The sequence below is a fragment of the Salminus brasiliensis genome, chromosome 18 (assembly GCF_030463535.1).
Source record: "Salminus brasiliensis chromosome 18, fSalBra1.hap2, whole genome shotgun sequence".
NCBI classification, from domain to species: Eukaryota; Metazoa; Chordata; class Actinopteri; order Characiformes; family Bryconidae; genus Salminus; species Salminus brasiliensis.
This window is the reverse complement of record NC_132895.1, coordinates 11,902,323-11,924,440: the sequence shown is the minus strand read 5'-3', so window position 1 is coordinate 11,924,440 and position 22,118 is coordinate 11,902,323. Positions and strand designations below refer to the sequence as shown.

The 22,118-nt window shown below is 42.6% G+C and overlaps 2 protein-coding genes across 9 annotated transcripts in view; one reads left to right on the top strand and one right to left on the bottom strand.

Moving 5' to 3' along the window:
- Window positions 1-22: 22 nt before the first annotated feature.
- Window positions 23-3,845, bottom strand: LOC140539284 (uncharacterized). Its single transcript, XM_072661964.1, has 4 exons — window positions 3,761-3,845; window positions 1,759-1,830; window positions 1,420-1,600; window positions 23-972 (listed from the first exon to the last, which is right to left on the bottom strand). Exons 2-4 carry the CDS (start codon window positions 1,812-1,814, stop codon window positions 655-657), a joined length of 555 nt encoding a protein of 184 aa, XP_072518065.1. The 5' UTR covers window positions 1,815-1,830; window positions 3,761-3,845; the 3' UTR covers window positions 23-654.
- The window catches only part of sptan1 (spectrin alpha, non-erythrocytic 1), a 31,457-nt gene continuing 12,276 nt past the window's right edge, over window positions 2,938-22,118 (top strand). For 4 of the 8 annotated variants that reach the window (XM_072661960.1, XM_072661958.1, XM_072661959.1 and 1 more), the window contains exons 1-25: window positions 2,938-3,046; window positions 12,583-12,822; window positions 14,257-14,382; window positions 14,921-15,061; window positions 15,300-15,580; window positions 15,702-15,846; window positions 15,968-16,122; window positions 16,283-16,418; window positions 16,515-16,616; window positions 16,714-16,851; window positions 17,117-17,227; window positions 17,339-17,416; window positions 17,547-17,702; window positions 17,864-18,068; window positions 18,177-18,358; window positions 18,445-18,688; window positions 18,812-18,934; window positions 19,164-19,381; window positions 19,490-19,582; window positions 19,681-19,815; window positions 19,913-20,061; window positions 20,368-20,427; window positions 21,162-21,360; window positions 21,482-21,586; window positions 22,000-22,032. In XM_072661960.1, coding sequence (XP_072518061.1) covers window positions 12,586-12,822; window positions 14,257-14,382; window positions 14,921-15,061; window positions 15,300-15,580; window positions 15,702-15,846; window positions 15,968-16,122; window positions 16,283-16,418; window positions 16,515-16,616; window positions 16,714-16,851; window positions 17,117-17,227; window positions 17,339-17,416; window positions 17,547-17,702; window positions 17,864-18,068; window positions 18,177-18,358; window positions 18,445-18,688; window positions 18,812-18,934; window positions 19,164-19,381; window positions 19,490-19,582; window positions 19,681-19,815; window positions 19,913-20,061; window positions 20,368-20,427; window positions 21,162-21,360; window positions 21,482-21,586; window positions 22,000-22,032 — 3,552 coding nt within the window. In that variant the 5' untranslated portion in view covers window positions 2,938-3,046; window positions 12,583-12,585. Of the gene's footprint in view, window positions 3,047-6,828; window positions 6,959-9,588; window positions 9,755-12,582; window positions 12,823-14,256; window positions 14,383-14,920; window positions 15,062-15,299; window positions 15,581-15,701; window positions 15,847-15,967; window positions 16,123-16,282; window positions 16,419-16,514; window positions 16,617-16,713; window positions 16,852-17,116; window positions 17,228-17,338; window positions 17,417-17,546; window positions 17,703-17,863; window positions 18,069-18,176; window positions 18,359-18,444; window positions 18,689-18,811; window positions 18,935-19,163; window positions 19,382-19,489; window positions 19,583-19,680; window positions 19,816-19,912; window positions 20,062-20,367; window positions 20,428-21,161; window positions 21,361-21,481; window positions 21,587-21,999; window positions 22,033-22,118 lie in introns of those variants that run through there. The other 4 variants (XM_072661962.1, XM_072661961.1, XM_072661957.1 and 1 more) reach the window with 3 other exon arrangements.

Genomic DNA, 22,118 nt, shown 5'->3' with positions numbered 1-22,118 from the left:
ACAGTGTGTGTTTGTGTGTTTAAGTAGAGGGAAATGATTCAGTGCAATAATAATAATGCAATAATAATAAAGTCATGCAATATGTTTATTCTAGACAAACCTTAAATTTCAACTATACAGCGAGCGGTATACATTTAACACTGGTACCAAAGTACTCATGGGCACAGAAGTTTTGTATATTAATAGAAGCAGCAAATGCATTGTATGTCCAAATCTTTGTGGACACACCTTCTAATGAATGCGTTCAGCAAATTTAAGCTGCACCCATTGCTGACACAGATGTGCAAATGTGTGCACATGTGGTTGTCTAGAGAGGTATTAAGTCTCCAAGTCTCATAGCTATTGAGCTATGCTCTCTGTAATGATGGTGCTCCATCCAATACGTTTGGGATTAGGTGGGGTGGTGATCATCCAACATTCTGACCTCTCTAACACTCTAACACTGTTGTTGATGAGTGCTCCAAAATCTAGTAGAAAGCCTTCATTGGACAGTAGATACAGCTACTCCAACAAAAGCAGGAAAGCCATATGGTATATTTTACTAATTGCACCCTTGAACAGTTAATACATATAAAGCTAAAACAGTAAACAATAACTGTAATGTCACTTAATTTACATGCAACGAGTCAACACAACTACTTAAATCGAGACACTTCAGTCTTGAACAAGGTCCGTTGGCTTTTCAGAAGCTGCTGGTGTTGAAGCAGCTTTCCTTAGCTTCAAGGTTATCACAGCAGACTTCAAAATTAAAGCTTTCTTTTGCCATTTCATCGCCTTGTGTGACTGCTCCATCAGTTCTTTCTGGTACTTTTTTATTTGAAGTTGAGCAGAAAGTAGCTTCAGTCTGTAAGCTCTTTCAATTGCTTGAATGCGTTCCTCACAATCACATGTTCTTGCTGGAGTGTCTGAGTGTGTCTCTGCTGTTTCTTGTTGAACGGTTACATTTTCAGACTCTTTAAAAACTTGCAAGTCCTGGAATTAACAAAGGCATGCATTGGAACTCATGCAGAATTAATGTACTCATAGTACACGTCCTAATGTATGCAACTTGAAAGAACCATAATTCAATCAAATTCAACGATAGTGGTGCAGATGTGTTATTAACATATGCTCTATATTTTGGTTTTAAAAATAACAGAGCAAACTACACCGTTAGCCTTAATTAATGTAAGAGTTGGTGTGTAAATACTGTTACACGCAAATAAAGGTTCTTGACGTTCTTGATACTCTAGGTGGGGAAACTTGTGTTTAGAATATAATGTGGAAATTCTTTAAACTCACGTTATTTGCCAGACTGATTTTCCATATAAATCACCACGCAATTAATAAAATGTGATTAGGAGCCCATTGGGCATGCAAATTTTTGTAACAGTTGGTCAAATTAGAATGTGATGTAATTTCAGACCATACAAAACCTACCACAGGTTGATCTGGAGGGAAAACAGTGGGAATGGCATATGAGTGTAGATGTCCTGACCCATCAAAGCACTCTGGGGTAAAATGAGCAGAACATAAGGCAGAGGATTCTGCTGGAGTCCATGCTTCATCTTTCCCCATGTTAGCAATCCACTGCTGCAGATGCTCTTCATCCCGGGGAAATCTGATGGACATCACATGATCAACACAAAGACAAAATGATCACATCCTAATGCAGGGCTTTTTCATTCCAATCCTGGAGGCTGGTGTACAGGACTCTGACCCTATAGGATTTAGGTTGAAGAGCCTAAAAAGAATTAATAATGGTAGGGACTCACTTACTTGTAGAAGGAGATGCCTGTTTCCGTTGTGTTTCTGCAGGCTTCACATGCAGTCATCTTGAGAGCAGTTTTGCTGAGTGAACAAGACAACTCAAGTGAGGAGGGATGGAGGTACAGGTTCTGCTTTATAGGGGGCAAGTTGCCAGAAATTGGTATCGGCCATCCTCAACGTGATAATGGCCAATTGGTGGCGCAATGGGCAATTTGCACCTTTAGATGCAACCTTATGGGTGTCTGAGCAGGTCATTTCTCATCTCAACATTCTGAATCAATGTGTGAGTTATAAAATAAACTCTTAAAGATAAGATAAGAGAAATTGAGAAATTGTTCCTGTTTAAATGAATAAAATATATAAACCACATAGGCATGCATTTCAAGTATTAATAAACTGAAAAATCAGATTTTTTTTTTTTACATATTAACTTAAATGTATGAGTTTTTTCAGCTTGAGTCTTCGAGAAAGCTATTCATATGTTCATTCATACGTTCATTTTGTGTGTTATTGTGATGATCTTTATCTGCCATTCTGCAGGTTTCCAATGGCCTACCACCTCAAAATGTTACACATGTCAATTGGCATTATAAATAAAATTCATAACACATTAAACTGTTATCCTATCCAGGGGCAATCTGTTTTATAGTACATTAGCTGGCTTCTGCTCTGCCGTTTGTGTGGTTGGCCAGGAGACTGTGGTGCCCTTAGACAGCACAATCCAACAGACCTTACTGCCCAGTGTGTGGTGTCAGCACATTCCACATAGTAAACACTGGTAGCAGTATAAACGGACTGCAGAGTCAATGCAGCCAAATGCCATTTCCTCTTAGCTCTTAAAAGCACTTGATATAATGCACTATAACATTACCAGGCCAGATAGATCTGACCTGAAATCATGTAGACATACGTGTGCAAGCTTTTCTTGTTTTCCTTTTGAAATGGAAATGGTTTTGTACATAAACATAAAACATACAATTACTGGTTCTTAGATGAATATCTAATTAGATGCACGCCGCAATAAAAAAAAAAAAAAATCAAACGTGCTCATACAATTTATATATATAATATGTAAAAATTGCAGTCAACGCAAATCGCTGTCAACCAATCAGCTGCCAGAGCGACTCGGCATCGCTCGACACCGTTCGGCAACGTTCGGCGGGTTGCTGCGGACCCTGACGTCATTGCCTCAGAAGGCCTCGGTCGTTTCAGTCAGATCGTTATTACAATACGAGGGGAGGCTGCAACCTGCCTTGATCCAGTCCATAAGACCAGAGCTGAACACCTTTTTGCAGAGGTAAGCGGCTCCGCCACGGCACACTGGCGTGAAATGACATAAAAGCCATTTAACTCGCGTTTGTTTCGCCTCAGAATGGAAATAATAAGCTAGCTAGCTAACTACTGCTTGTGGCACGGCTTTAGCAATGCTTAGGGGCCCAGTCACCGTTCACCATTCACACTCACCTTCAGCTGGGGGGGGGATATGCAGCTGTTGTTAGCTAGTGCTACATATTTTGAGCGTATTTGCACTTACTACACAGTTACTAACGTTATCTGACATGTGTTATAACCCATACAGCTAGTGTAATCTAACGCATTGCATTATTCCGAGGCGAAGTAGCTAGCTAACGTTAATGTAGCTAGCTAGCTAACTCTAGCTACTCACGAATAAAATAAAACGCTGGTCAGCGGACTGTTTAGGGTTATTTAGTTTACCATGCCGTCTGAACAGTCTTTTCCAGACATTAACCATCGCCTGTTAGCTTGCTTTCTGTCTTTCTACCGTCGGGAAAGCAAGATGGCTAGTTAGTTAGCTGGCTGGCTAGCTATAGCTAACTGTATTAGCCTGCTAGCACCTAATAACGCCTTAGCCAGCGGAGTGGCTAGCTGCACAACAGCTGCAGCTCGATTTTCGACCATAATATAGTTAGCTAGTGCTAAATACGTGCAGATTGGATCTAAAGACTATATAAAACACACATATATGCAGCTCTGTCGCTTTTCCTTTTACCTTATATCAGTATTTAGGCTAAAAATCGATATTTTGCGTCTGCGGTGTCTAACAGCTTGTAGGAGCCGCCCAGCTCCTCTCTCGCCCTCTCTCTCCCAGTGAATTTAGCTAGACAGGCGGCCTAAAACACAACCATCGAGATTTGTCTTGATTTTTTTGTGTGTACAGACCATAATATGAAGAAATGTTGGATAATAAATTAGATATCTGAAGCATTACACCGAGAGTAACGTCTTGGTGTCCATATGACCAGTCCTTTCTGTACACAGTGCTACTACCTACATATCACTTAGCTGGCTATTTGCGCTATTATAAAGAATAAGAGCTGTCATCATTGCTTAAACACAGTGATATGCATAAGAAAAGCTTCATAAATACGTTAATAGATGCAAATCAGGTTAGCTGTATTCTTGCTTTTATATGCCTACCCTGCCTGGGTGTCAACAGTCCTGCATTCCTCTCATTCCGTTCAGACACAATAGCTGGACACTTCTCCACCTTTCCTTTATCAAGGCACTAAGCTCAGGTTTTCTTAGTGAGACTGAAATTGAACCCCCTACATACATGATCTCGATCCTGCTGTGTCATATTGCTGACACCATGACATGAGCACAGTTAATGGCTGCAGCGCTGCTTCAAATGAATGAATGAATGAATGAATAAATAAATGAAGGACAGGCATGGTTTTGTGCTTGGCCATTAGCATGCAGAACTTGTGATCTGTACACGAGAGACTGCATAAAGCTGTTTATTTCTCCCTCAGAGAACACGAATGACTTTTACATTGTGTGAGCTTTAGCCTGCTGTGCTTTGAGATGCCTTGAATCTCATTCGCTAATCAAATTTCAGGTCCTTAAGGCCTCGGCTAGTATGTCATGGGTTACTCCTATGCCGTCTGCCATTCACATCAGTGTGAATATGTGGTATTTCGCATCGACGTCAGCCACCACTCCTGACCAGTGTCTGATAGAGGAAGGACATCCAGCAAGGAATTCTCTCCTCCCTTTTCCTTTTCCTCTGAAGCTGATGTAATGCACACCGAACTCTGAAAAACTCTCCAAAAGGGTGTGGTCCCTAAAGCTGAAGCGCTGGAACGTGGGGTCCTCCTCAGGGGCCCATGGGGTTAAGCTGCTTCCTCATGTGCAGCTGTGCGTTCTCTGTAGCTGATTTAAGTGGACGCCCTTTATAACCATGAAATGAAACTTTCTCGTCTATACTTTAGCAAAATGTGGGGGGAAATAGCATTTTTCTAATACCAAACAAGATGTATTGTACATATTACAAATATTGCAAGTATGCAAGTAACACAGCTGGTACACACCCTCATCCTCAGTATCATAAAAGAACCACTTTTGGTTCCAAAAAGATAGATTTTTCGATAGTTGAGTTTGGAGAACCTTTAAAGGGTTCTCTTGATGTAAAGGTTCTTCACACCCACACATCGTTAGCATTGCAAACATGGTTCTTCTGTGGCATTACTCAAAGAACCTATTGTAGCACCTGTTATTTTTAAGAGTGGAGGGCGAATGTGAAGCAGTATAGACATAGACAGGCAAAGGCCGCGGTTCCTAAATATGAATGAGCACACATGCGTATTGTTAGATTGTTAGGAGGCTCATGAGGATGGCATTGGGACTGCAGAACTGGACGTACTCTAGCGCAGGAATTCCTGATTACACCAGTGCATTTTCACAGGACTTTGAAATGGTAATGCTGTTTAAAAAATTAAACGCGAAGGGGGGGTGAAGAGACCATATTGAAGTGGCGTGTAGGTTGACTCTGGTTTTGTGTGACGTCCCGCTGTAACCCAATCAACAACTATGTGTTCCTTACTCTGGGGACTACCTCATCTGTTTCATTCCTGCATTTCCTTTGAGAATGTACGAGCTGTTAAGTGTGCTTTTATCGATAATCACACATAATTTGCATGAGCACTTACGGACTGAATGCCTTTGTGCTGAAGCTTGTGTTACCCTGTGAATTCAACTGTGACTGTATACATGTAATCGTGTTTTCCCTCTTGGTTCGCTCTTCCCACAAACTGGTTGCTTTGGTACAGACTATTGCGAGGCTGCACAGGTTTTACAGAGCTTTGGCAAAAAAGCCATTAAACTAAATGAGTAACATTGAATCACATTATTATTATTATTATTAGCTTATGTTTTTAGGGTAAATTGCCCTAATTTGGGGTACCTAAGAACTTTTTGGTGTAGGTATCCCTCAAATAAGTCAATCAAACTATGGTTTAACACGAGCTGTGGTTATTATAATTGTTGCTTTGTGTCTTGGAGGTCACACCAGATTATCATTATTTTGGGACCTAGAAAAATATGTATGCAAATAGAATAGGGTTGAATAGGAGGCAGCATAATGCAAAACTCGCCCATATTAAGCCAATTCACCCTATATTGCTGTGTCTGAAATGTTGCATTAGGATAGATTGTATAGCTACTGTTAACTATGTTCAAAATCCATTGTTGTTTCCAATCTGCTTACTTTCCTTCAACAACAACTACAACACGGTCTGGTTTCGTCTGAACTCCACGTTATGTAGCAAACCTTCATTAGGTAAAATAAGGAGGCGGTTTGCCAATGTTCTGTAAAGCTAGCCCAACCTCACAGCACATGACATATGGGGCAAGATCTTTGAACGCTTCCAAGTTTCACTAATAAAATGATTTAATCTTGTGCCCTGTAACCAGCACAGGCACCTGTTACCATGTCCAAGTTTATTAAACCCAAACTTAAGGTAAAGTGTGTGTGAATTTGTGTGACGTGTTTGTTTGTGTGTTTGTTGGGTATGGTTTGTGGTGGTGTGGCTCCGTTAGATGGTGTGGGCTCTATAGATTGCTGCGTAGCTTCTGGAATGTCGAGAGCAGGAAGGAAAGAGCCGAGCGTAAGCTCATTCCTGCCTGCTGCTGATTTTCTTGCTGAGAAGTCGCATGGGCAGGGCAGGGTCTTGGCTGCCTCCCCATACGGCCTTACCACTGCAGCGGCGATGCGTCTTCTGTCTGTCTGCACTGCAGTCACAGCTGGAGAGATGGAAGGACACGTGCACTCACAGAGTGTTGTGCTTCTCTGATGCTTTTGCGTAGTCATACCTCTCGAGGCTCATCTGCAGCTTCGAGAAGTTCATTTTAATTCATTTGGGCTGAGCCTGACGATACGCAGTTACCGAATAGGAGTAGACCGTCTGAGGTTGGTCAGTTTTATGGTTGTCCTAGGTTCTTTTATTTTCGATAGGTCTATGGGTTACTTTGTATACTGAGATTTAATGCATGCATGTAAGAGATGATTCTTTCTAGACTGCTGTGTTGCATGATGTGTGGGTGTTTTCTGCATGATCTTGCAGTGTGTGGGAAAACTGATGGGTTTATTCAGATCTACTGGTGCTCGGTTTAATTTAATCCTACATTTTCTACAGTGTTTTAACTGTTTATTTGGAACAGTCAGTAAAATACTGCAGTGTTTCGTTACTCCATAGCTTTTGCGTAGATCACTGTTTCCATGAATACTGCATGAAGAGACCCTAGCCCAGAAAAGGTTGGCTTTAAGTCATGTGCATCTAAAGCTTATAGATGTTTAGTTTTTTCTCAGCAACAGAAGATGGGATTTAAGTGGTCTATAATGTTCTGTGGCTGTTCTACGAGGGAGCAGTCTGAAATTCATGTGAACTCATGGGAAGTGAAGGAAAAAGGCCTCTCTGCTTCATTCTTTCTCAGTAGTTGAACTCTGCTCAGCTGGAGAGCTCAGAGTCGGCCCACCCGTTTCCTGGACATTCCTCAGGCCTGCATCCTCCTCCCATTCTATCTCCTGGCCCTTAGTAACAGATGTGTTTCCATGGAAACTTAGTGTTACGAACATGAACTGGGCATGTTTCCCACTGATGCTGATTTCCCAGTGGGAGCGCTGGTCTTGCTGAATGCAGGATGTGACATGAAGTTGTTAGGGGGCCTTGTTGTAGGAGGAGAAAGTAAAGCTTTGTGGAAAGAATTCTCCCTCTTTACTAGCCCTGTAGTGTCTCATTGAGCGTGTTGGACTTGCGCATCAACCAGTTCTTCTGCAGTAACTGTTATGCAGAATGTTGTTGTCCCTTGAGATAGCAAAAGAGTGAGATGGGCTACCTCTGAATATTAAAAGTTGCCTGGATGTGTTTACCACTAGGACGGTATGACGAAATGTTATTGTTATTAGTTTTCAAATCCAGTTATTTTATTGACACCCTGACTGATCAGATTACCTTAATGTTGCATATTGGCCGCTGCTGATATGATCCTGATCTTTATTTGTTATATAAGTAATACAGACACCGTTTAGCTAACATGAGCTGCTAATTAATACGGAAAAAATTGTATATAATGTAACATTATCTGGGCTGATTAACTATATTTGGAATCCGACTTCTTAAAAAATGACCCCTTATGACTAACAAACCCTGATCAGTCTATTCAAAACTAAGGTAGTAACTCCCCCAGATTGGTTACAAATCGATGACACGCCAATGATGACTGCTCCTGCTCTGTGAACATGATGTTTGTTTGTTTTTTAGTCTGAGAGCTGTATGTATATGTAAGTTCCCGGTAATTAATCTTGTAGAATGAGCTCCTAAACAACACACAGCAGAAGTAGCGACCAATCAGAGAATTAGACGAAACCCCTGGTGAGCAACCAAAACAATAACAAAAATGGTGATGGTAAAGTGTGTTCACAGAAAACATGGAAATCTCTGTTTGAAAATGACTGCACAAATCGGTGCAGAAACGATGACTATCTTCAGTTGAGCATGTGACAGATGATGGTTATTTTCATGAGACAGTGGGATTTTGTTCTCATACACGCTTTATTAGCGTGAGCCGAACAATGGTCGTAATTTTTTTTTAAGTTGTACACTGTCCACTTAGCATAGATCTCTCAAATACTAATCCAGGTAGTCACAGTCCCAATTTAAATGTTTAAATATGGTTATCAGCCTCTGCATTGGCAAAAAAACACATGCAAAATATTGAGAATCTGCATCGGCCCACAATTACCGTATCGTTGAAATAGCTTGAACTACCCTGATGTTATATATTTGCAATATTGCTTAATTTTGTAATGCACCAGTTAAAGAGCTTTTGCTTAACCCCCCACACACACCTTACTGGTGTCACATGTTCTCCCTGCTCCACTTAACATACTTCTGCAGCAATCTGTGCCACACTGGGGTGTATAAATATCTCTGCTCCTCTCTGCAAGATTGGTAAGAATGTCTTTGAGAGGACAACCTCATTATCAGGACAGTTTGGGAATAGGAGGCATGTTGTAAGACAGACCTGATTATTTGGACAGATGGGGAATATGTGGCACGTCTAAAAACGGCTGAGGAGACACCGTGTGGGCCAGTTGAGGCATAATTGAACTTGTATGTGTTTCTGTCTCTTGGCTGTCAGAATTGTGTCTTTCTGTGACTTACCTATAGTTATTTTTGACCTCCTTCACAACATGGTGTGAAAAAATCTCAGAGCACACACACGTGTGTGTGTGTGTGTGTGTGTGTGTGTGTGTGGTTTGTGGTTTGGTCTTTGGTCTTTGTAATAGCAGCTCCTTCCATGTAGGCCCAGCTAACAGCAATTACAGCTGGCCACTGAGTGTTTTGAGGGTGTGAGCGTGGACTTTGCCTGTGTCATCATGTGGCCGGAATGTGAGGGAGGTATCTGGGCGCCTGCTCAATGGACGAGTGTGTGGGAGAGAGAGAGAGAGAGAGAGAGAGAGAGAGTGGGAAAGGGAGGAGAATATTCCAGAGCTGCGCTGTTGAGCACTAATGGTGGGGCCAAGGCAGAGCTAGAGCGAGTGCCGAAGAGTGCTGGAGTAGGAGGGAGGGGGAAGAACAGGGTGAATGCGTAGGAGAGCAAGCAAGCTGGTGTTATCTCTGCTGTGCACACCGCTAAGGGCTCTATCTCTTGCTACAGCTGCACCACTTTAGTGCCCTCGTGCAGGTTTTATGCTCTTGTTGTGGTGAGTTGTTTTTTTTTGTTTTTTTTTCCCCAACTCCAACTATTTTCAGTCATTAGTCTTCACCGCAGTGGGGGGTGATTAGTAATGTCAGTTAGGTGTAAAATAAGTGTGTAATGTGCCAGCTTTCAGATTTGAGTGTCTTTAAGCAATATGTATGGCTCTGAGAAGACCTCTTCGAGGTTAGCGGATTTTCACAGTAAGGTGCGGTCTCTCTCAGGCATTTGTCAAAAATGCAGCGTCATGCCTTTTGTTGTGATGTCGCCATTTCAGCTCATACAGGTCAGGTAGGCATCCTGATGACCTATGACTAAATGCTGTTAACGCACAGCTGATGCTGCTGTGTAGGCTAGCTGTAGGTTGTTGTGCTCCTGACCGTGGCCCTGATCTTTATCCCCACTGAGAGCCATCAGGCTGAATCCAGTCGAAGCCACTGTATATAAGCTGACAGTGAATTGGGGACTGATGTGAAGGGATGGGCCAAATGGGGGAGGGGATGCAGCCGGGTAGCCCATCTGGGCGGGAACAGGGTGGGTCAGTTTAAGAGAGAGTAATCTGTCTTTGGCTAATGCACTTTATTTAGTCATAATTCACATCTGGGCGTGTTATGCTGGCTTGCTGTAGCTGTTATTCTTTATGCTGGAATGCCATGAACAGTGTAGAGTGTATTAAAGCTGTTACTATCAGTTATGTTCATAATTTACAAATAATTTGGATGATAAATAGTTAAAAAGATGACCAAACACGACAAAATGTATTAATGTTGGGCGATATGACCTTCGATGTGCAGACTGAACATGGCAGAGTCACATGACTGCATACACAGCACTAACTAATTAAGATTAGGTCAATTAAAGACAACTGCGATCACCATTTGTGATGGGACACAGATGGAATTTGGCCTTTGCCTTTTAACCTACACACATACATACTAGTGCAGGGCGAATGTCTTGTTCTATGCATCTTCAGCAATTGGACTTCATCTCCTCCATTAGCCACTCATTAGTGGATGATTTAGTGAGCTTCCAGATGTATGCTGGTCCTAATGGTCAGCCTCTTCCCTTACTCTCATGCTTTTTACCTCCACTGTCCTTGGAAATGAGACAGCATGCCTTATTTATCCATACTGCTGACTCAGCCAATCTCTCCCTGTATGTGAAAGACTCGCCCCATTTCTCTTGTTCACACTTTTTTGGTTGACTTCAGCCTTTCTTAGTGTGGTCCCTTTTTGCGTCGTTGTTAGTCCCTTCTTTTTCTGCGTCCTTTCCGGCACCCCTGTTTTTCTCAGTTTTATTACTTCCCCCACCCCCTGCTCTGCTGGCGAGTGTAACAAAAGGCTGTATTGATTTGGCCCAGCAGTCTCATGGTTGCAGAAGAAGCAGCTCTATGGCTCCAGAGATGCCCATTTTTTTTTGTTTTTTGCCTTGTGCCATGGGACATTGAACTTGGGCTTGGGAGAGCAAGACTCTTCTGTCCTTATTATGGTCACATTCACTCCTTATTCTTCTTCCGTTCACTGAAAAGGACTTATCTCAAGAACTTCATAATAAAAAAAACTGATAATCCCACTAAGGAGTGTTGTATGAATGTTTAGCGTCACCCACGGAGAAGTAGAAAAGCTAGAGGTTTAGAACAGGCGTATTGACTGAGTGGACTTATTACAGCCAATGTGGGAAGAATGCATTACAGTTGTCATCTTCAACGATGAGCAGCTCTCACTGTGGCCAGAAATGGCCACATTTGTTCTCGCCTATCTGTAAAATCCCCCAAAAGGACTCTGTGCCACTTTCTCACACAGTTTTCTGTTTAGCTGTTAATTCCAGCTGCTAAGTCAGATGAGTTTGCACTTAGCACAGTGGTTGGGCTTTGTAGCCTCTTAAAGAGAAAGGCTTATCAAAAGGTTCTTTGAGCGATGCCGTAAAAGAACCACTTTTGGTTCTATAAAAAATTGAAATTGAGTGTAAAGAGTCTTCCCACTTGCACATCTCTATTAAAAAATAGCTCAAAAAACATTTAATACACATTTATTTGTAGGAGTGTAAGCGATAGGAATTTTATCGCATTCCGTCTGTCCCCCTGACATTTGTGCAGTTCCTCCAAGAATAGTCCACTAAGGGGCCCACATTCCCAGCAGTCTACTCAGTCTAGTGCTGGGATGGGCCAATCTCTTGAATACCAGTAACATGTTACTGTATCCAGGGTGTGTCCATCCTGCTGTTCAACTGTGCTACATCATACAAAATCATAACTTAACCCTTGATGCTCCTCAAGCAGTCTGTGAAAAGCATAGGCCCTAGGGCATGACTGATGGAGTATCAGGAGGGGGTTGCAGCATGTGTTCGAAGTGGGTGTCAGTGGGGGTGGTGTGTAGAGTTGGCCCACATGGGGCTGACAGCAGCAGTCTCTTTGTGTCTGTTTGTTCAGAGGCATGAGGAATTTCCGCCTGGACCCCTTGTGTGCTCAGCTGTTGTTCAGGCCATCTCTCTAATCACGACATGTCTGTGTGGTGTTAAACTCGTCTTATTGATAAGAATTAATGACGCAAATTCTGCAGCTGTTTTAAGAGATCTGTCACAAGGTAAATGGATTAGGCTAGTCCTCTGGTCAGTACTGCTTAATCTGTATAAATATAATGTTTGTAATGGTGTAGATGTTGCATTTAATACTCCCCTTTGTTTTTCAGGACCCTCTAGAAGTTGTTTATAATCTAGGACCCAGACATTTGTTGTGGAATTTAATTTCAGCTAATGGAGGAAAGGGAAGGCACAGTGATGCAGCAATTTTCCAGCAATGCATGAAGCCAATCTTCTGTGTGTTTGTGTCTCTTTTAGAAAATGGATATCAGTGGAGTGAAAGTCCTGGAGACGGCCGACGACATCCAGGAGCGACGGCAGCAGGTCCTTGACCGCTACCGTCGCTTTAAGGAGTTGTCGACCATGCGCAGGCAGAAACTAGAGGACTCCTACCGATTCCAATTCTTTCGCCGCGACGCCGACGAGTTGGAGAAGTGGATTCAGGAGAAGCTGCAGATTGCCTCAGACGAGAACTACAAGGATCCCACCAACCTGCAGGTGTGTGGTTTAAGAATGTGGACGGGTGTCCATATCTAAAACACTTCCATTTTACTGCACACTGAAGCACATAAGGCAAAATACTGTGACTACTACTAACAGTAGGCGGCGGGGCGGCACAATACATAGTTTCAGCCATTGCAATGACATTGCAATGTGCACGTGTGCAATAGTCCCATCGAAGATGTGCAATCTCACATAAGGCAAATGAAATCATACACATTATGCTTGCTTTTGAGGAGGATGGGTTCCCTTTTTGAGTCCTGGTTCCTTTCAAGGTTTTTCCTCTCGATCTGAGGAAGTTTTTCCTTGCCCCTGTTGCAACAGGCTTACTCAAAAGAGGCTCTGACCGGATCTCTGTAAAGCTGCTATATGACAACATTTGTTGTAAAAAGCCTATATAAATAAATTTGAGTTTAATCGAATTTTGAATTGCTTGATACAAAAGGAAATTTCACACTGTTCTTATTTTCCATGAGACTGATTATATCTGCCCAATATCATGTATTTTATTAATATCACAACATGTTGGCTTATTGACATCTGGAGAAATCTGGTAAAAATCATGTGGTTTAATAAATAATAGAGCAACAAAATATCACTATCAGTTTTTTCCAATATTGTGCAGCCCTAGTAGGCGGTGCTTGCCAAGTCGAACAATAGTTGAAGATTTTGGCAAAAGCATCATAAAGGTGCATTTAATATATACATAAAAGCCTTATATCTCATATTTTTGTTGTGAATCTGGCATTTCTTTAAATTGTCAAAATTAAGATTTATGGGCCAATACAATGTATCCAAAATGACTTATAGATTATTATCTAATGACTTATTTATTATTATTATTATTATTATTTTTACATTACTTCCAGTGAAAGTTAAACGTTTTTTTCCTTCTCATGTGAAGTTACAAATTTGGAGATACAAAGTTTTGTCCGACTTTGGCAATGTTTGTCAAACTTTTACAGTGGTTTTAAACTTTGCTTCGCCAATCATACTTCAGACTTCTGTTTAACAAGATGCTTCTTTACCAGCCTAGCAGCTGAACAAGTTAATAATAACCTTCTTAACTAGTAGTTAAATATTGTAAACTGCGTTGTCAGTAAGTCATAGCAACCTTTGACTTGTGATTGCTCTTCCTGTAATTGAAAAAATGCCTTATAGGCATTCCCACTTGTAAAAGCACACGGGTTTCATTATTACACAACGCATCATGTGTTCAGTCATTTAAGTAAACATATTAGTAAACCATAAGTAATAATACTCATTTATGTTGTAGCTATTATCTTAAGTTTAAATCAAACCACTTATCCCAAACATGGGTGCAAGCTACAATTTTACATATGTTCTCTTTTAAAGAGATTTTATTATCAGAATATCCTGATCTTACCTCTGGAGCGTTCTTTGTCTCATCCAGTGTGTTTGTCTTCACAGGGGAAGCTTCAGAAACATCAAGCCTTTGAAGCAGAGGTACAGGCCAACTCCGGCGCCATCATCAAGCTGGATGAGACTGGCAATCTCATGATCTCTGAGAGCCACTTTGCATCTGAGACCATCCGTGTAAGAGACCTTACTCACATAACAAATGAATCTAAGCTTAATTCAGTGACCTGGAATATTACTGGATAAACACTGGTACATTTAGGGCTATATATGGTTATGTACAGTAATACAAAGATGTAACATGCCTCATGTAACCATCCTCATGTTTGACTCAGTCCTTCACGCCTTACCGGACTGCTCAGAGACCAATTGTAAAAAGTGTCAATTATGGAACTTATATCCAAGTAGGTGCTTGAGTGCTGTGACCTTTTATCTTAGCCTTTGGTGAAATTTCTTCTTCTTTCTTCTTCAGACTTCCTGTCCCCCTTGGGTTTAGCTAGACAAGTTTGTGGTGATATCTATAAATATATAAAGATATCAAATTGACTCCTACATTTCCTAGATTGTCCATCATTCTTTCTAAAGGTTTGGACATTATAAACCTAGTTCCATCAGGTCAGTGATGGACAGCCTTAAACTTTCCTTCTGCTGCCGCCTAGAGGACAAGCCTAGCATTGCGACACATTTTCTTTAATCTCTCTCTGTTTCGTAACAGACTCGTCTGGAGGAACTGCATCGTCTCTGGGACCTGCTGCTGCAGAAGACCAAGGAGAAGGGAGTGCGTCTGCTGCAGGCCCAGAAACTGGTGCAGTACCTGCGGGAGTGTGAGGATGCCCTGGACTGGATCAGTGACAAGGTCAGAAACCATAAGACATAGTACACTTTCTGACTGAGTAAGCCTTGCTATTTTAAACATATTCGGATGTGGTTAGGTAGTAGCAAATTGTTGTGTTTTAGGATCTAAAGCTTCAGCAGGATGTCGGCTTTCAATACTGATCAAACAATTCACACAGATTTAACCTTCTCAAATTCAGTGGTGTTGTTCAAGCACAAAGGCATGACCTGAATTAAACAGTACACATTTACTCATACAGGAAGCCATTGTCACCTCAGAGGAGTTGGGGCAGGACCTGGAACATGTGGAGGTTCTGCAGAAGAAGTTTGAAGAGTTCCAGACAGACCTGGCAGCCCACGAAGAGCGTGTGAATGAGGTGAACCAGGCTGCAGCCAAGCTCACTCAGGAGAACCACCCCGAAGCCGAGCTCATCCTGAAGAAGCAGGAGGAGGTTAATGCAGCCTGGCAGAGGCTGAAGGGTTTAGCCCAGCAGAGACAGGGCAAGTTGTTTGGGGCTGCTGAGGTGCAGCGCTTCAACCGGTAAGTCATACGATTAATACAATTAAAATTATAATAATGAATGATTTAGCTATATAACCACAGACTTTGAGTCTTGAAATAAGTACTTCACTCATTAACTTTAATCTTTTGTGGTTTGTAGGGATGTGGATGAAACCATCAGTTGGATAAAGGAGAAAGAGCAGCTGATGGCCTCAGACGATTTTGGACGTGACCTGGCAAGTGTTCAGGCTCTGCTGCGCAAACACGAGGGACTTGAGAGAGACCTAGCAGCCCTGGAAGACAAGGTCAGTCTCCCTAATTATTAGAACCTTTAAGATTTAAATTTTGACAACACTGTGCTTGTGCACATCTTTATACATTTGCTGTCATTATTTTTATTAAGTTCTGCCCTGTCTGTGTGCTCAGGTGAACACTCTGGGTGGAGAGGCAGAACGTCTGCAGCAAACCCACCCCCAGAACGCCTCTCAGATCCACCTGAAGAGAGATGAGCTCATTACCAACTGGGAGCAGATTCGTACACTGGCTGCTGAGCGCCACGCCCACCTCAACGACTCCTACAGGTCGGCACATGGCTTATTTTCTGTTTCTTCAACATTTGGCTAAAGTCTCAAGTTTAGTTTTTTGCTCATAATTATTTGAGGCCTTAAAGCTATAAGCTGTAAAAAAAGGTGTAAAAGCGGATATTTTGTACTGACTGTGACTGTGCATCCCACACCCCAGACTTCAGCGGTTCACTGCAGATTTCCGGGACCTCACCAGCTGGGTGACTGAAATGAAGGCTCTGATTAATGCTGATGAGCTGGCCAATGATGTGGCTGGGGCTGAAGCTCTGCTTGATCGTCACCAAGAGCACAAGGTTAACCTACACTCCTCTGAATGTGTGATGTCATTTAAGGACAATAGAAAATTCACTTTATTCTGAGAGACATTGTTTTCCATTACTTCTGAATAGGGTGAGATTGATGCCCATGAAGACAGCTTCAAAGCCACAGATGAGGCAGGGCAGGCTCTACTGAACACCGGACACTATGCCTCAGAGGAGGTCAAGGAGAAGGTAGGACAAAGATTTTGGTTGTGGGTTTTTGGAAAATGTAGACTCTATAATGGGCCATTTCATTCCATTGTGAACGTGTGTATGTGTTTTTGTGTAGTTGGGTATTCTTGCTGAGGAAAAGGAATCTCTGTTGGAGCTATGGGAGCTGCGCAGACAGCAGTATGAGCAGTGCATGGATCTGCAGCTTTTCTACAGGGACACTGAGCAGGTTGACAACTGGATGAGCAAGCAAGAGGTGTGTTTTTCATCCCAAATGCTCCTGAAAGCCTGACCAGTAACAGGCCAATAGATTAAATCTATTTATTAATATTAAAAGTTAAAAAAACTTTTAATATTAATAAATAACTTTTATTTAAATATAAATAACTATTTAAATTACTTACATTAGTGAACCCAGTCTTTGTTTAGATATTCTGCAAAATTAGATGCATATGCTAAGCAGTCTACAGGTGAGAAATCTGGATATTATTGAGGTAATCAGACTTTTGTCCCTCCTTTAGGCCTTCCTCCTCAATGAGGACCTAGGCGACTCTTTGGACAGCGTTGAGGCCCTGCTGAAGAAACATGAAGACTTTGAGAAATCCCTCAGTGCCCAGGAAGAGAAGATAACTGTAAGAATACTCTGGCATCTCTGCTGTCTCACAATAACTTTGACACAAAACCTTTTTAGGTTTGGCATACATATGGCCTTCTAACTAACTGCACATCACCGTAATCTTTAGGCCCTGGATGAATTTGCCACCAAGCTGATCCAGAACAACCACTATGCCAAGGAGGATGTTGCCACCCGCAGAGACGCAGTAAGTGAACAGTAACATCCCAAAATGTTCCTCAATTTTACACAGTTGGCGTTTCTCTGACCCTGTATGCTGAGTAGTGCTGAGTCATTGGGGATACATTGTGAATAGACTGAATGTGTGTGTGTTTCAGTTGCTGAGCAGACGCAATGCTCTCCATGAGCGTGCTCAGTCCCGCCGTGCTGCCCTAGAGGACTCCTTCCACCTGCAGCAGTTCTTCCGTGATTCTGATGAGCTCAAGAGCTGGATCAATGAGAAGATGAAGACCGCCACTGATGAGGCCTACAAGGTGCACCCACTTTTGACTGATTCACCCTTTTAATTCCATGTACTCATTGGTGTTGTACATTTTTAGACCTCAAGGAAATTAAGTATGCATGCTATTTTTCTTTTTTTTTTCCTGCTGCTGCTTGATCTCATGCTTTCAATTATTTATCCATGCACACATAGGACCCCTCCAACCTGCAGGGTAAGGTGCAGAAACACCAGGCCTTCGAGGCAGAACTCTCTGCCAACCAGAGCCGCATTGACGCACTGCAGAAGTCTGGCCAGGAGCTGATTGATGGAAAACACTACGCTTCTGGTGAGGTGGCTACCCGTATGGATGAGGTCAGCTCTCAGTGGAAGAAACTTCTGGAAGCCACGGAACTCAAAGGTAATGAGCTAAACTGATCACTTATTTTTATTCATATTTTGGGCATGAAGTATAGTTGTTGTATGTGTATTGTATAAGCCTGAGCAAAGTATCATGCTGTTCTATCAGGAATTAAGCTGCGTGAAGCCAACCAACAGCAGCAGTTCAACCGTAACGTAGAGGACATTGAGCTGTGGCTCTATGAAGTGGAAGGTCACCTGGCTTCTGATGACTATGGCAAAGACCTGACCAGTGTTCAGAACTTGCAGAAGAAACATGCTTTGCTAGAGGCTGATGTAGCTGCCCATCAGGTAAGTTAATTAGCAAAATCGATAAGCCTGACAGAATGTTGCGAATTAGATGTCAGGTAGCTGAGTCTGCCTTTTTCTCTCAACAGGACCGTATTGACGGCATTACCATCCAGGCCAGGCAATTCCAAGAGGCTGGCCACTTTGATGCTGATAACATCCGGAAGAAGCAGGAGGCTCTTGTGGCACGCTATGAAGCTTTAAAGGAGCCCATGGCTGCACGAAAGCAGAAGCTGTCTGACTCTCTCCGGCTGCAGCAGCTCTTCCGAGACATGGAGGATGAAGAGACCTGGATCAGAGAGAAGGAGCCCATTGCTGCCTCCACCAACAGGGGTCAGTGAATCATTCAGGTTCCAACTGGAGTTTTATCCAGACCAAGTTAATTGACTGCTGTAGTTCCTGTGTGGTAAAATGATCTGCTTTTGTTATGCCAATCTCCTTTTCTTACTCCCTTAGGTAAAGACCTGATTGGGGTTCAGAACCTTCTGAAGAAGCACCAGGCCTTGCAGGCTGAGATCGCTGGCCATGAGCCCCGCATCAAGGCTGTAACTCAGAAAGGCGAGGCCATGGTGGAGGAGGGTACGTGCTGCTTTTTAAGCACAAATGAGTGCTCAGAAATAAGTGTTTTCAGACCCTACATCAGAGCGCAAACCACTTGTGAAAGTGCTGTGGTTGGAGGTACATGATGGGGAGATTCAAGAATGCTGAATAGCTGGCTGCTTACATTGGGGAGTTATCCCACATACTGTTACAGAGTATAACCATAAATCCACCTTTAATGTAACTGTTAATGTAACCTCTATTGCAGGCCACTTTGCTGGTGAGGATGTGAAGGTTAAACTGGGAGAGCTGAACAATCGCTGGGAGACTCTGAAGGGTAAGGCAGCCCAGCGCAGGCAGGACCTGGAGGACTCCCTGCAGGCCCAGCAGTACTTTGCTGATGCCAATGAGGCTGAGTCCTGGATGAGGGAGAAGGAGCCCATTGTAGGCAGCCCTGATTATGGCAAGGATGAGGACTCTGCTGAGGTGAGTGGGCAGATTCCAGTGGAATGGATAGATGGCGCATATTTACCAACACAAATGCTTAATGACTACTTGAGAACATCCTTTTAAAAGCATGTTACTCCTCCCCAGGCCCTGCTGAAGAAACATGAAGCGCTGATGTCCGATCTAAGTGCCTATGGCAGCAGCATCCAGTCCCTTAAGGAGCAGGCTCAGGCCTGCAGGGTGAGTCCCTTGTTCTTTTCAATAGACCCGCACATCCTAGCAAAATGAATCTAAAGGAAAGTATGTCTTACTGGATTTGCTCACTGGTTTTCCAACAGCAACAAGTGGCCCCTACTGACGATGAGACCGGTAAGGAGCTGGTGCTGGCTCTGTACGACTACCAAGAGAAGAGTCCTCGTGAGGTCACCATGAAGAAGGGTGACATCCTTACCCTGCTCAACAGCACTAACAAGGTATCTTCTCCGAGCTTTAAACAGAAGGCCTGAGCTACAGGACTGACCATGTACAGTCACAGTCAAAAGTGTGCCATATTTTGCTTCTTCTCTTCAGGACTGGTGGAAGGTGGAGGTGAATGACAGGCAGGGCTTTGTGCCAGCAGCTTACGTTAAAAAACTGGACCCAACGCAATCGTCCTCCCGCGAGAACCTTCTTGACGAGCAGGGCAGCATTGCTCTGCGCCAGGAGCAGATTGAGAACCAGTAAGAGAGACAATCAGTTTTGTTTAGGATTTGATGTATCGTATAGATTGGTGTACTACTTCAATAATGTCTCAGGTTTGAGAGTGAGAAATGAGAAGTGTTTACTTTAACCCGTAACATAGTTTTGTCCCTTTCTGTCCTGTAATAATCCTCTTCAGTCACCCAGCTATGAAAACTAACTGTTCTTTCAGCCTAACGTCTCTGCCTTTCTTCATTTCTTCTTCCCCTTGTTCTTTCCCTTTCTCTCCCTTCCTTTAATCTAACCACTAATGCCTGCATGCGTGCGCCCAATCTGCCTTGTGGCAGGACTATGGTCACCAAGGAGGTGTGCAGTGTTTCTGTGCGCATGAAGCAGGTGGAGGAGCTGTGAGTAGGACCCAGACCTCCATTTTGTGCTGTTCCAACAAGTTTGCCTCACTGAAACTGCCCGTCATTTCTCACCTCATCTTCTTTCTCATAGTTCCTAATGCTTCTGTAGCTGTTGTGAATCTGCAGTTTCATCCTTTCATTGTTGATGTGTTCCATTTATTTATCTTTCTCTCCTCTGCAAGGTCATCTTTCCATACCTCTTCTATTCAGTACAGGGATAGAAGTCACATCTCTTGTTCTTTGTCTCTCTATCCTAAAGCTTGCCTAATGGTGACACATCAACATATAGTAGTCATTGTCATTTTTTCCCTCATCCATTTAATTCTTCTTATTTTCTTTGGATGCTTCACTACTTGCTGGCTTTTGTACTAGCCAAATACCTAACTGTAATTTGTAATACTAATAGTTGTTGTACATATTGTACATCTTTCTCATGATTTACTGTTTATGGTGTTTGTGTATTTTATGTAGCAAAGAAATAGGCACATGTCTGGTTTTCATGACCTCATAAAAGCAGTGAATTGAAAACAGGCTTGGTTTTAATACAGTATAAGGACTGTCTGGAATAGAGAGTGAATTCTTAATTTAACCTAAGGAGGAAATTAAGGAAAATTAAGTTTTCCATGATATGGGTGTTTTAAAGTTGTTGATTGGTGCAAAATCCAGCAAGACCATGAGGAGGGTCATTTAAGTGCACCAACCAGGCCCTGATCATTCTCTATGTGGCTCAGGTATGGCACCCTGCTGGAACTGGGCGAGAAGAGGAAGGATATGCTAGAGAAGAGCTGCAAGAAGTTTATGCTGTTCCGTGAAGCCAATGAGCTGCAGCAGTGGATCAATGAGAAGGAGGGAGCGCTGACTAATGAAGAGGTGGGCTCCGACCTGGAGCAGGTGGAAGTGCTGCAGAAGAAGTTTGATGATTTCCAGAAGGTATGTGGCTGCAAGTGCACCTGAGAGCATCTTCATCTTTTTCCTCTGGCACTATTCACACTACTTTGCTGAACAGTTTGTCACGTGCTGCTTCACTGCATCCTCTTGTGCTTTGCATCAGGATTTGAAGGCAAATGAGTCTCGTCTGCGAGACATCAATAAAGTGGCATCAGAGCTGGAGTCTGAAGGACTGATGGCTGAGGAGGCTCCATTGGTGCAGGCCCAGGTGAGAAGCATTTGGGAAGAAGCTTGTTTCACAGCTTTGCTGGCAGCAGGTTTATAAGTATATAACATTGTCACTGTCACTCAAAAATCTTGTATACCAATATTTTCTATCTTTTGAATTTTTTTTTTTTACATAAATTGAATCTGACAGTTCATTAAATTCTATCATATTTCCATCAAATATTCTGTGAAGTGACAATAAATGACACAAGAAAACAACTGTAATAAATGAATTGGTACTTAATATGGAGATAATATGGGTATATAAAATGCTTGCCTTTTGCAGTTGTGATTGAGGTCTTTGACAAGTGAAGGCAGTAGTTTTCAGAACACTGACGATATGAAAGCCTAATTTTAATGCCTTTTCCCCTCTCCTTCCTTCCCTCCCTCGCTCCCCACCCTCCACCCTCTCAGCAACAAGAGATGCTGGGCTCTGCTCCTGGCAAGGTCTTAGTCCTTTTTTTAAAAATACAATTACTGCATGAGGTGCCTGCATGCCTGGCCAAATAAGATTCTTACATTATATGTGATCA